Raw genomic sequence first — 13,089 nt, 5'->3', positions numbered from 1 at the left:
AATACTAGCTTTGCAGTTACATTTTTATATAACAAAAATAACTGCAGTATATTGTGTAACGTCCTTACCTGCCATACTTACACTGGCCACTACATGGTGGAGGCACAGGATAATGGTAGTTCTCTCTGAACACTTTTCTTCTATTTATTTATGCATTTTCTCCTCTTTTCCTCCTAATTTAGAGTGGTAAATCTGTCTTTCGCTGCTGGGGATCCCTGATTGCATTCAAGGAGGGTATATTTTCTGCTCACACTTCCTCCGACCCGTGCTCAGTCCTTAGCGTACCCTTTTTTTTTTGCGCCCATGCATTCTGCACATGTGCCTCTCTATCTGCTAATCATGGTCCTTGCACAGCGTTAGAAGACCCCACCCACTTATCGTCCGGTCATTCCACCTAGCAGACACGGTGGCCAATTATTGTCCTCTACCAATTGTGCTCGCTAGATAGTGCCCAGCCCACTGGTGGCAGAGCCGAGTTTCAAATCAAGGTGTTTAGAATTTCGGCTCTGTTGTGCTAACGGAATATACCGCTGTGCCACCTGGGTGCCTCTGAACAACACTTCTATAACATTTCTTGTGCCTCAAATAGCTACTCGTTTGACTTGTGGCAAACGCTTTTTTTTAACGCTTTTTAACCCGACTGCCTGAGTTTTATTTGGTAAGTCAGTTGGCAAATGGTAGCAGTTTTTATTTTTATTTTTTGTAGCTTGAACTTTGTCCATGGGGGTGTGGCAGGGTTTCGAGTTTTTATCCACTGCTGGATATCTAAATTCCCCTTTATTGTTTTTTTTCTCGAGAGGTTTTAGGTGAACTGGTGGACTGAGTAACTGAGTAGTTTTATTTCTTGAGTTTACAGGTGATTGATTATTATTGCTGTTTGTTGTTGTTGTTATTAATTATTATTATTATTATTTATTATTATTTTATTATTATTATTGTTGTTGTTTTTTTGTTGTTGTTGTTTTGTTGTTATTAGTATTATTATTTATTGTTATTATTATTGTTATTATTACTGTTATTATTATTATTTATTATTATTATTTATTATTATTATTTTATTATTATTATTATTTTTTTTTTTTATTGTTTAGTTATTTTGCTTTTCTTTTGAGCCACTGTATTGTTCTGAGTTAAGCCTCCTGCAGTTGAGTTCTGTCCCAACATCCTGTCATGAGGTATAAATATATTAAGAGTGGCACAGTTGCACAGCTGGTAGAGTGGGTGCTGCACAGCAATATCACTTATGGCATAATTCAGAGTTTTGATTAAGTATTCTGCCCCCACCAAAAATGGGGCAGCATTGTGGCAAGTAGTATTGGTGCAGCACAAACCCAGAGTCCTTGGGATTTGGGTTCAATCCTTACTTATTTACTTGCACCATTTGTCTTTAGTTCTTTCTGAATACTTAAATGTATTCAGAAGGTCACATTTTTGGTGCTCATCTTCACTGCATGTTGAAGTGTCCTCATGAATGCCATGAATGAGAATGTTCCCCCCATCTCTCTTCTCTCTTGCACTGACAGGTAGACCTTCACAATCTGATTCTGTTCATCCAATGCCTTTGAAATCATGAGCAGTAGATTTGTCTCTGCTTTGTCTTTTTTTATAACTCCAGCATTCACACACAGTGAAGCCCAGCTCAGAGTAAACCCACCATTTATTTCAAGAGATGAGTCACAATATGATTAGTGTGTTTAAAAAACCTTCAAGCATGGCGAGATATCACCGCTGTGCATCTCAGTACGACTTACACTTGAATGCAGCTGTGTTACCATGGTAATACACACATGTGCAAACAGAGCGCGCTGACACACGGACCACAGTGGGGACTCTGTGCTTGAGGACGACTGAAATCATATATGCTGCTGTATTACAGACAAGGTGCCTTGGGGAACTGGACGCTAACATTTTTAAGAGAAATGCCGTTCTGACTTTATGTTCTGTTTACCATCAAGCTGCTCCATCAAGAGTAAAGACTAGTACTAGCTTCAGATTTTTACTATATATATATATATATATATATATATATATATATATATATATACCGATCAGCCATAACATTAAAACCACCTCCTTGTTTCTACACTCACTGTCCATTTTATCAGCTCCACTTACCATATTGAAGCACTTTGTAGTTCTACAATTACTGACTGTAGTCCATCTGCTTCTCTAAATTTTTAAACTGCTTTCATGCTGTTTTTCAATGGTCAGGACTAAATGTCCCTGCCATGGTGACACTGACATGGTGGTGGTGTGTTAGTGTGTGTTGTGCTGGTATGAGTGGATAAGACACAGCAGCGCTGCTGGAGTTTTTAAACACCACACTGTCACTGCTGGACTGAGAATAGTCCACCAACCAAAAATATATCCAACCAACAGCAGCCAGTGGGCAGCGTCCTGTGACCACTGATGAAGGTCTAGAGGATGACCTACTCAAACAGCAGCAATAGATGAGCAATTGTCTCTGACTTTACATCTACAAGGTGGACCAACTAGGTAGGCGTGTCTAATAGAGTGGACAGTGAGTGGACACAGTATTTAAAAACTCTGATCCACTCATACCAGCACAACACACACTAACACACCACCACCATGTCAGTGTCACTGCAGTGCTGAGAATGATTCACCACCTAAATAATACCTACTCTGTGGGGGTCCTGTATGGATCCTGATCATTGAAGAACAGCATGAAAGGAGGCTAACAAAGCATGCAGAGAAACAGATGGACTACAGTCAGTAATTGAAGTGCTTCTATATGGTAAGTGGAGCTGATAAAATGGGCAGTGAGTGTAGAAACAAGGAGGTGGTTTTAATGTTATGGCTGATCAGTGTATATAAGCTTAAAATAATTCTCAATAAACTATAGGACTTTGTGTGCAGTGTAATAAACAAGTTGTAATTTAAGCCTGTAAGGGCAGTACTGTGGCTCGGTGGGTAGCACTGTCGCCTCACAGCAAGAATTTCCTGGGTTCAATTCCCAGGTGGAGCCATCCAGGTCCTTTCTGTGTGGAGTTTGCATGTTCTCCCTGTGTCTGCGTGGGTTTTCTCGGGGAGCTTTGTTTTCCTCCCACAGTCTAAAGACATTCAAGTGGGGTGAATTGGAGATACAAAATAGTCCATGAGTGAGTTAACCTAACATTAAACCTGAACTGATGAATCTTGTGTAACCTATAACTACCTGTCCTTTCATGAATGTAACCAAAGTGTTAAACATGATGTTAAAATCTTAATAAATAAATAAATAAATTCAGGCTGAAGCCTGTGAGACATTTGTAAATCTTAATAATGCTATTTGCAATAATACAAGACCTTGAGAATTCTGTTGCTTTATAGAACATTTTCTTTTAAATAAACTGAAGACTACAGCAAAGAAAAACGGCGTGTTGCTATGCAACAAAATAATATAATGTGAGAACTATCTTGTTAATGATTGTTAATGTAGGAACGACTTCAGACAGCCGGACAGTCTTGTCTGATCGGTGTGGCATTGTGCTTTCCATCATTAAGCTCTGGGGCATGAACACATCATCTTGCAAGATTGATAGTCTTTGGTTTAGGCTGTTAACATTCACTAGCACAAGGGTGCACCTACGCCATCCCATTTATCCCTGCGGCAAATCCGGACAGATCTGGTCAAACTTAAAATGCAATTTAAAGGAAGATGCAGTTTAGCTGGAAAAACATATTTTAATAGCTGCCCATGACTTAATCCCAAATAACAGGATTATGTATTTGCCATTAATTAATAATAATAATAATAATAATAATAATAATAATAATAATAACAATAATAACAATAATAATATAACAACAATTTATAAAAATAGCAATAACTAAATAATAATAATAGTAATAATCATAATAATAATAATAATAATAATAATAACAATAACAATAATAATAATAATAACAATAATAACAATAGTAATAATAAAAAAATAATATAATAATAATAATAGTAAAAATAATAATAATAGTAATAATAATAATAATAACAATAATAATGATAATAAAAATAATAACAATAATAATGATAAAAAAATAACAATAATAATAATATAATGATAATATAATAATAATAATAATAATAATATTAATAATAATAATAATAATAATAACAATAATAATAATAACATAATAATAATAATGATAATAATGTTTTTCTGGTCAATACTGCTTTCTCATGGTCAGGGTCATAGTGGGTCCTGTTTTTCTTTTAATCACTGTGCGCAATGCAGTAACACACATCGGACAGGACGGCAATCCATTAGCCTCAGCCCTCACCCTTTTCAGACATAGCAAATCATGTATGTATGTAGGCGAACGACTGGCCAACAACACCACTGGGGATTTGACAAACCCTGTATCCCACCAGTAGTGGGCTAGCATAATTTACCACTGCACCACCTGAGCACCTAAAAAATAAAACAAATTAATAAATAGTTAATAAATAGTAGAAAATAAGTAATAAAAAATATATAATAAAATAAAAAAATATTAGATAATAATAAATAAATAAATAAATAATAAATAAATAAATAAATAAATAAAATGTCAAGGGCAGTATTGGTGGAAAGGTTTGTGGAGTGTGATCTATGACTATAGATCTATAAGTGATCTATAAGATCTATAAGTTTCACAATCAACAAGATGTGATTAAAAGAAACATCCACTAGAAACTCACGTGTTCCACATTAATTTTCTTTTAATTCTGATTCTAGTTTACACCAGAGATGATAATGATCATTTCCCCTTTAAAAGAAGCTCACATATTAAAAAGTGCTGAAAAGTGATGATTAAGAACATAATAATCATCGTCAATCTAATAAACAGTAGAAGAGAACAGACATCATAATGTTCTCTGTTCTATTATATACAGAATAGAAAGGGGCTGTGTGTTTATATCGGTAAATAACACGTTTGACTGTTAGATAGCAGCTCATCATTGGTTTATTTTGCCAGAGAATATGCAGAAGCTTGGAGGGTTGGGGGCGGATGGGGCGGATGAATGCTTATCTGTTTTTTTTTTTTTTTTTTACACGTTCCGCTTGCATGACACAACTCCCCAGAGCATCTTACTGCTAGAGAAGGATTGCTTACAGAGGAAGCTGATAGTGCAACCTAAATGCCTGCAGTCTCACTGGGAAATACAACCCTAATACATCTAAAAACAGTGTAATTCTGTATCGCTTTTATAGCTTGTAACAGCTAATAATATAAATCAACATGACCTGAAAAGATGGGACAGCACTTTTTTTTTCTATTTTTCATCCAAATGAAAAAGAATACGATGAATTTATGTACAAATCAGAAAAAAGCAGTCTTCAGCCATCCCAGATAGTCAGTCATGTCTGTATGTAGATGGACGACTGGATAATAACACCGCTGGGGATTCAAACCCTGGATCTCAGAGTTAGTGGGCAAGCACAATTTACTGCTGTGTCACCCGAGCGCCTTTATTATATTTTATTAGATTTTCTTTTTACATTTTTTAAAAGAAATTCATAATCCACTAGCACACCAGCGTTGGGATTCTAAACTCCCGAGTTTGAACCTCAGGTCTGCTACCAGTTGGCTGGGTGCTCTCTAGTGGGCATAACTGGCAGTGCCTGCAGCAGACAAAATTTGCCATTAAAGTCTGCTGGGTGGGAAAAAGACCAGTCTAAAAAGGTGGTGGGGTCTTTGACGCTAACCTGGTTAGTAGCCTCTACAGAAAGTGAATTCACCGAATGTGTGGGCGAATAAGAAGGGGTCGGTTGACTGGCTACCCTCCTCGGACACGACCGGGGTCTCTGGAAGACGAATTGACTACGCAAAATTGGGAGAAATAAATAAATAATAAATAATAAATAAGAATTTTTTTTGCTTATACAGCATCAAAAACTATAACAATAATAAATTACAAATATGGTATTTTATACTAATTCATAATACTGTGCATAATAATGTGTAATGTTTGGTGCATAATTAATATCATTTATTATAAATATACACTAATTATAATAAGTTGTTCAAATTAAACAATCAAATTAATATGTTCAAATTAAATGCAGTGATTTTATTTAATTCTTCTTAAACAGAGAAAGAAAAAAAGATAGAAATGTTAGTAGAGATTGAAATGCCATATTTGGGTTAAAAAGGGCTTAACTGGCTTTATTTAGACAATCCCTGATATTAAATGGAACGTTGGTCTTGTTCTACAGCTCCTGGGTCATAATAAACTGAGTCAGCTGTATCATTTCCCTTTGCTCTCAGTATCAGCTCATCTTATTTCAAAACCATTAGCTTTGAGGGGACACAGCGGCTCAAAGCTGCACCAGTGGTTTTTTAGTGGATTATCTGCAGTTATGGCCACCGTCTCCTGGTATTTTGTGCTACTGAGTTCGTATGTGTGTGCATTAGTGTGTCGATCCCCTTAGTAGCTGTGGACCTTCTGTTTGTGCTCAAATATATCCGTAAAAAAACGTACTTAAAAGCTCTGTCTGACACACATCAGCCTCCACTCTAGGATACTAAGTAGAGCTCAGAGCTGTCTCTCACCCTGCAGGAGGAACCGTACGTGATGTTTAAGAAGTCGGACAAGCCCCTGCATGGTAACGATCGCTTCGAGGGCTACTGCATAGACTTGCTGCGAGAGCTCGCCAGCATCCTGGGATTCATCTACGAGGTGCGGCTGGTCGAGGACGGCAAGTACGGGGCTCAGGAGGAGAGCACAGGCCAGTGGAATGGCCTGGTCCGAGAGCTCATCGACCATGTAAGTTTTCTCCCTAAAATATACATTATAAATATACACTGATCAGCCATAACATTAAAACCACCTCCCTGTTTGTACACTCACTGTCCATTTTATCAGCTCCACTTACCATATAGAAGCACTTTGTAGTTCTACAATTACTGACTGTTGTCCATCTGTTTCTCTACATACCTTTTTAACCTGCTTTCACCCTGTTCTTCAATGGTCAGGACCCCCACAGGACCACCACAGAGCAGGTATTATTTAGGTGGTGGATCATTCTCAGCACTGCAGTGACACTGACATGGTGGTGGTGTGTTAGTGTGTGTTGTGCTGGTATGAGTGAATCGTCACTCACTGTCCACTCTATTAGACACTCCAACCTAGTTGGTCCACCTTGTAGATGTAAAGTCAGAGATGATCGCTCATCTATTGCTGCTGTTTGAGTTGGTCATCTTCTAGACCTTCATCAGTGGTCACAGGACGCTGCCTACGGGGCGCTGTTGGCTGGATATTTTTGGTTGGTGGACTATTAACTCCATCAGCGCTGCTGTGTCTTATCCAATCATACCAGCACAACACACACTAACACACCACCACCATGTCAGTGTCACTGCAGTGCTGAGAATGATCCACCACCTAAATAATACCTGCTCTGTGGTGGTCCTGAGAGAGTCCTGACCATTGAAGAACAGCATGAAAGGGGGCTAACAAAGCATGCAGAGAAACAGATGGACTAAAGTCAATAATTGTAGAACTACAAAGTGCTTCTATATGGTAAGTGGAGCTGATAACATGGACCATGTGTGTAGAAACTAGGAGGTGGTTTTAATATTATGGCTGATCGGTGGTAGTCACACCAGATGTCTATGCATGTACTATTACATTCATCACAAATGAATCAGCAGTTTTTTTTTATCACAGAATTCCAGTGTGGATAATATTTGAAGGTAAAATTACACAGGTGGTTTAAAGTTGGATAACTCAAGTCCAGTCCAGTGCACTTTTGCTCCTCATATTATAAAGAGCTTTGCTAGATTTTCACGTTCTAGTGGCAGAATCCATTTAGAGATGGCTAAGGGCTCAATCTTATGAAAATATGCGAATAAGTGCTTTTGAATTACTTTAAAAAGCGCTTTAAAACTTTTAAACAATTTAAAATACCCCATAGTACTTTAAAAGTAGACAAATGGCCCAAAACGACCTTCCAAACTTTAAATACATGCAGGGAAAGAGTGAAATGGGGGACAGAGCATCCACTGGTCATGAGGTACTGGGTTTTTACTGCTGCACCACTGTTTCTGATTTGTAACACAAAATAGATACAAAATAATGAAAACATTTCATGTACAGCACAAGGTTTAATACTACAATAAGTTTAATATTAGGTTTAATATTACCAAACCTGGCTATAAACATAATTACAACTAATTAGCAGTCTTTTAAAAGGGACAGTGGTAGCCACTGCAGGGAACAGAGGTAGCCTAGTGGTTAGAGCTTTGGGCTATCAATTGAAAGGTTGAGAGTTTGAATCCCAGTTCTGCCATGCTGCCACTGTTGGGCCCTTGAGCAAAACCCTTAACCCTCTCTGCTCCAGAGGTGCCGTACAATAGCTGACCCTGCATTCTGACCCCAGCTTCCAAACAAGCTGAGATATTTGGGGAAAAAGAGCTCATTTGCGTGCAGAGAAGCCAGTTGAGGTGATTTAGGCATCTAATAAGGATGCCTCCTGGATGCCTTCCACTGGAGGTATACCAGGCACAACCGACTGGGAAAAGGCTCAGAGGTAGACCCAGGACCCGCTGAAGGGGGCTATATCTCCTGGCTTGCCTGAAAACACCCGGGGTCCAACTGAAGGAGCTGGTAGAATCTTTGAGGGACAGAGATGTCTGGGCTTCTTTGCTTGCCCAGTTGCCACCACCACCCTGAAATGGATAAGCAAACAAAGGGTATTATAAAGCATTAATTTATTATTTTGAATGTCATTTGAATAAAAAATTGACAAATGCCTACATAAAGCCATAACAGGCACAGAGGATGGCACTATGTTTGCTGTATTCCTCATTCATTCATGCCAGCCTTTCTTCATCATATCTGATCGCTTGATCAAGCAAATGGCAAAGCTGAGTCCTGTGTTTGGGTCAGGTGGTGGGCTAGCATAATAGACTGCTGTATTAATGCAACATAGATTTTATAACATATTAATATATTTTAAAAACAAAAGCATAATGCATTCCATTATTAATAAACTTGGAATTTATATGGCCTTTTTAATACAAAGTTATATCACTGATTACTGTTGGTTCCTCACAGTCATGGGATCCTGAGGGTCTGGGTTCAAACCTCACCATTGGTCACTTTGGTGAAAAGGTTGGCGCGTTCTTTTCAGTTTTTTGGGCTGACCAGTAGATGATAGTTAAATGATTAGTTGGTAAATGAGTAAGTTTATAATGCCATGTGATAAACTCCTTCCTGTCCAGAATGTGTTTCCACCTTGTTTTTGTCCTGGTGCCGGATCCAGAACAAGGTAGTTATACAAAAGGAATGAACAATTTCTAAGACTATAATTGTATAACTGTGAGTTGAATGACGCAAGACAATTTTCACTTGAGGGTTAGTTTAGGTTTCCTAGTGAATAGAGCAGATGGATTTGACATTTAAGACTATTCCATTTTGTTATAATATACACTGATCAGCCATAACATTAAAACCACCTCCTTGTTTCTACTCTCACTGTCCATTTTATCAGCTCCACTTACCATATAGAAGCACTTTGTAATTCCTTCTGTTTCTCTACATGCTTTGTTATCCCCCTTTCATGCTGTTCATCAATGGTCAGGACTCTCCCAGGACCACCACAGAGCAGGTATTATTTGGGTGGTGAATCATTCTTAGCACTGCAGTGACACTGACATGGTGGTGGTGTGTTAGTGTGTGTTGTGCTGGTATGAGTGGATCAGACACAGCAGCAATGCTGCTGGAGTATGTAAACACCTCACTGTCACTGCTGGACTGAGAATAGTCCACCAACCAAAAATATCCAGCCAACAGCGTCCTGTGACCACTGATGAAGGTCTAGAAGATGACCAACTCAAACAGCAGCAATAGATGAGCGATCGTCTCTGACTTTACATCTACAAGGTGGACCAACTAGGTAGGAGTGTCAAATAGAGTGGACAGTGAGTGGACACGGTATTTAAAAACTCAAGCAGCACTGCTGTGTCTGATCCACTCATACCAGCACAACACACACTAACACACCACCACCATGTCAGTGTAACTACAGTGCTGAGAATAATCCACCACCTAAATAATACCTACTATGTGGTGGTCCTGACCATTGAAGAACAGAGTGAAAGCAGGCTAAAAAAGTATCTATATCTATAAAAAACCTTTTATATGGTGCTTCTAAGTTTCTAAGCTTCTAAGTGGAGCTGATAAAATGGACAGTGAGTGTAGAAACAAGGAGGTGGTTTTAATGTTAAGGCTAATCAGTGTATTCAATTTCTTTGAAACAGAAAGTAGCTGAAAGGTAATTTTAAATATAATTATATTTTATAAATAAAAATTTTAATTTAAAATTTTTTAAATAAATACACCCATTATGTGATAATCACTTTAAATGCCTCTATTTAATTTATATTCACATTTTAAATATGTAATATGAAAATATATATTCTGTTTCTATTCAGTGCACCTACAGTATGTCTACACAATACAAGAATTGGAAATGGGGATATAATAAAAATAGTTCTGGCTGCTGACTGCATACAAAGTGAAGCTTCTGGCATGAATTTCCCCCACAGACCTAATCACACACACACACACACACACACACACACACACTTTCACACCTACACACCAACACACACACACACACTAGTCTAGCTTGATCAAATATGATCCGGGCAGAAATGAGCTCCACACAGGCAGAAAAAAAACATATACCCAAATTATTAGAGGGAATAGCTGACCCCATTACCAAATACCACATTCCCACAACCATTCACACACTCAATCATTCGTGCACTCACCCTATTGATCATGTACTGATCATGTGATGTGAAATCAATCCACATAAAAACACTCAGACAATCACAATGGCAGACGAATTAACTGATGCTGCAGGCAGTGTGCCAGTGGGCTTCTTCTCCCAGAACAAATACAAGACTGATTGTAACTGGTCCAGACAGGCTTTCTCAGCAGTCTGCTATAAAACAAATATATAAAAATAAAAAATCCACTGAAGTGTAGGATATTATAATAATCCTGTTGCAGAACTGACAAAAACACAGAAGGCTGAGGAAAATAAAACAGTGAGATAGTACCTGATCACACTTTGCACTAATTTACCTCATATACACCAATCAGCCAAAACATTAAAACCACCTCCTTGTTTCTACACTCACTGTCCATTTGATCAGCTCCACTTACCATACAGAAGCACTTTGTACTTCTACAATTACTGACTGTAGTCCATCTGTTTCTCTACATGCTTTGTCCCCTTTCATGCTGTTCTTTAATGGGCAGGACTCTCACAGGACCACCACAGAGCAGGTATTATTTAGGTGGTGGATCATTCTCAGCACTGCAGGGACACTGACATGGTGGTGGTTTTAATGTTATGGCTGATCAGTGTAATTAATAGCAATGCGCTCTAGTCCAAATATCCCTAAAATAATGTAATATTGAATACCACAGCGTAGTCGATCTCACTGTTCAAACGTTGCAGAAACTGATTATTAGCTCAGAGAACCGCATCACCTTTAAATACTGCGCTAACTGCTGAGCCAGGAGCAACTAAATCAAGCTCTCAGAGAGAAAGAGTGAGATGTAAAAGGGAGCGTCTGGAGGAGGGAGGGCTTTAAATTTAAACTTAAGTGCTGTGGGGCAGTCAGCAGGGTGTAAAGGTTCTGTTTTCTTAATTTGATTGCCTCTAAATACTTCCTCTAGTCGTGATGGACTGCCTGTCATGCCTTGGCCCGTGTCTTTTTCTATTGACAGAAAGCTGATCTTGCAGTGGCTCCTCTGGCCATCACCTACGTACGGGAGAAAGTCATCGATTTTTCCAAACCCTTCATGACACTGGGGATAAGTATTCTGTACCGCAAGCCCAACGGCACCAACCCGGGCGTGTTCTCCTTCCTCAACCCTCTCTCCCCTGACATCTGGATGTATATTCTGCTGGCTTACTTGGGTGTCAGTTGTGTGCTGTTTGTCATAGCCAGGTAACATGCCAGTTCTCAGCCACACATGCAGACATAACCCAACATCTTAACCTCATTCCATTAACAAGCTAATCTACGCCTAAAAGCTTTTTCCCTCGATCCGTTACATTGTAAGCTTTAAACTCGGCTCACTTAGATTAAGCTTCGCCGCCCTTGGCTAGGGGATGAAAGAAACTGCTCAGACACCTAAAGGACATTCTTACAATGTTCAGACTGATAGGAAATATAAGAATAGACCGAGTCCTTAGGGAGGATCCTCTGCTGGCAGCGTGGCGGAGGGAAAAATCCCTCCAGTGTGTACAGCACAAAAGGAAGAGGTGACACCTCTGACCCAGATCGAGAGAGAACGAGTGAGCAAGCCGAGTCCTTTTTTTTTTTTTTTTTTTTTGGACAGTACACCAGGGATGTTAAGTGTTTCCTCTGCTTTCTCATCACTTTTAGTATGACAAGCTGCTGCCTGTATTGCTTAGCAGCCCGAGCACAAATCACACACGTTTATATGCAAGTTCAGCCATGTAAAACTGGGCATGAGTGTGAGAGGCAGAGAGAGAGAATGGGAATACTTGAGTGCTTGGCATTTCTTGTGTGAATGGCAACTTCTCTCATCCCTCGTTATTCCTGGTGTCTCCAGTTTGTTCTTGCTTTTACTTTTTGGATGAATCCACACTGTGTTTCAAAAGTCCTTGGCTACATAGACTATAAATATTGATATTAATGTCTGTTTCAAGCTGGGAATCTCTTATCTAAAAATATTAAAATAAATAAATAAATAAATAAAAATAATAATAATAATACAATAAAAAATATGTATTTATATACAGTGGACCCTTGACTTACGAATTTAATTGGTTCCAAAGGGCTGTTCCTAAGTCAAAATGTTCGTTAGTTAAACCTATTTTTTTAATTAATCCGTGCCAGACCTCCCAAACCCCCCCTTACCTCACCTTTCTAATGTCTTAAATGGTCTTTTTTGTTATAAATACAAGTATATTTCCCTTAAATCTTAAATTATAGAATAGACATTCCTGTAATAAACAATAATGAACAACAATACACAGTAGTACTGTACTGTACATAAAACACACACCACATTTCAGTACGTGTGCTGTACCATACACCATAATACAT

General features: G+C 38.5%; 1 protein-coding gene across 1 annotated transcript in view; it reads left to right on the top strand.

Annotated features, from left to right (window-relative positions):
- Positions 1-13,089, top strand: part of grik2 (glutamate receptor, ionotropic, kainate 2) — a 289,146-nt gene that overhangs the window by 198,289 nt on the left and 77,768 nt on the right. The window contains exons 10-11 of the mRNA XM_062991399.1: positions 6,548-6,754; positions 11,738-11,961. Coding sequence (XP_062847469.1) covers positions 6,548-6,754; positions 11,738-11,961 — 431 coding nt within the window. The remainder of the gene's footprint in view (positions 1-6,547; positions 6,755-11,737; positions 11,962-13,089) is intronic.

The sequence above is a fragment of the Trichomycterus rosablanca genome, chromosome 3, assembly GCF_030014385.1.
Source record: "Trichomycterus rosablanca isolate fTriRos1 chromosome 3, fTriRos1.hap1, whole genome shotgun sequence".
NCBI classification, from domain to species: Eukaryota; Metazoa; Chordata; class Actinopteri; order Siluriformes; family Trichomycteridae; genus Trichomycterus; species Trichomycterus rosablanca.
The sequence above is the reverse complement of the archived record's forward strand: the minus strand, read 5'-3'. Positions and strand labels throughout refer to the sequence as shown.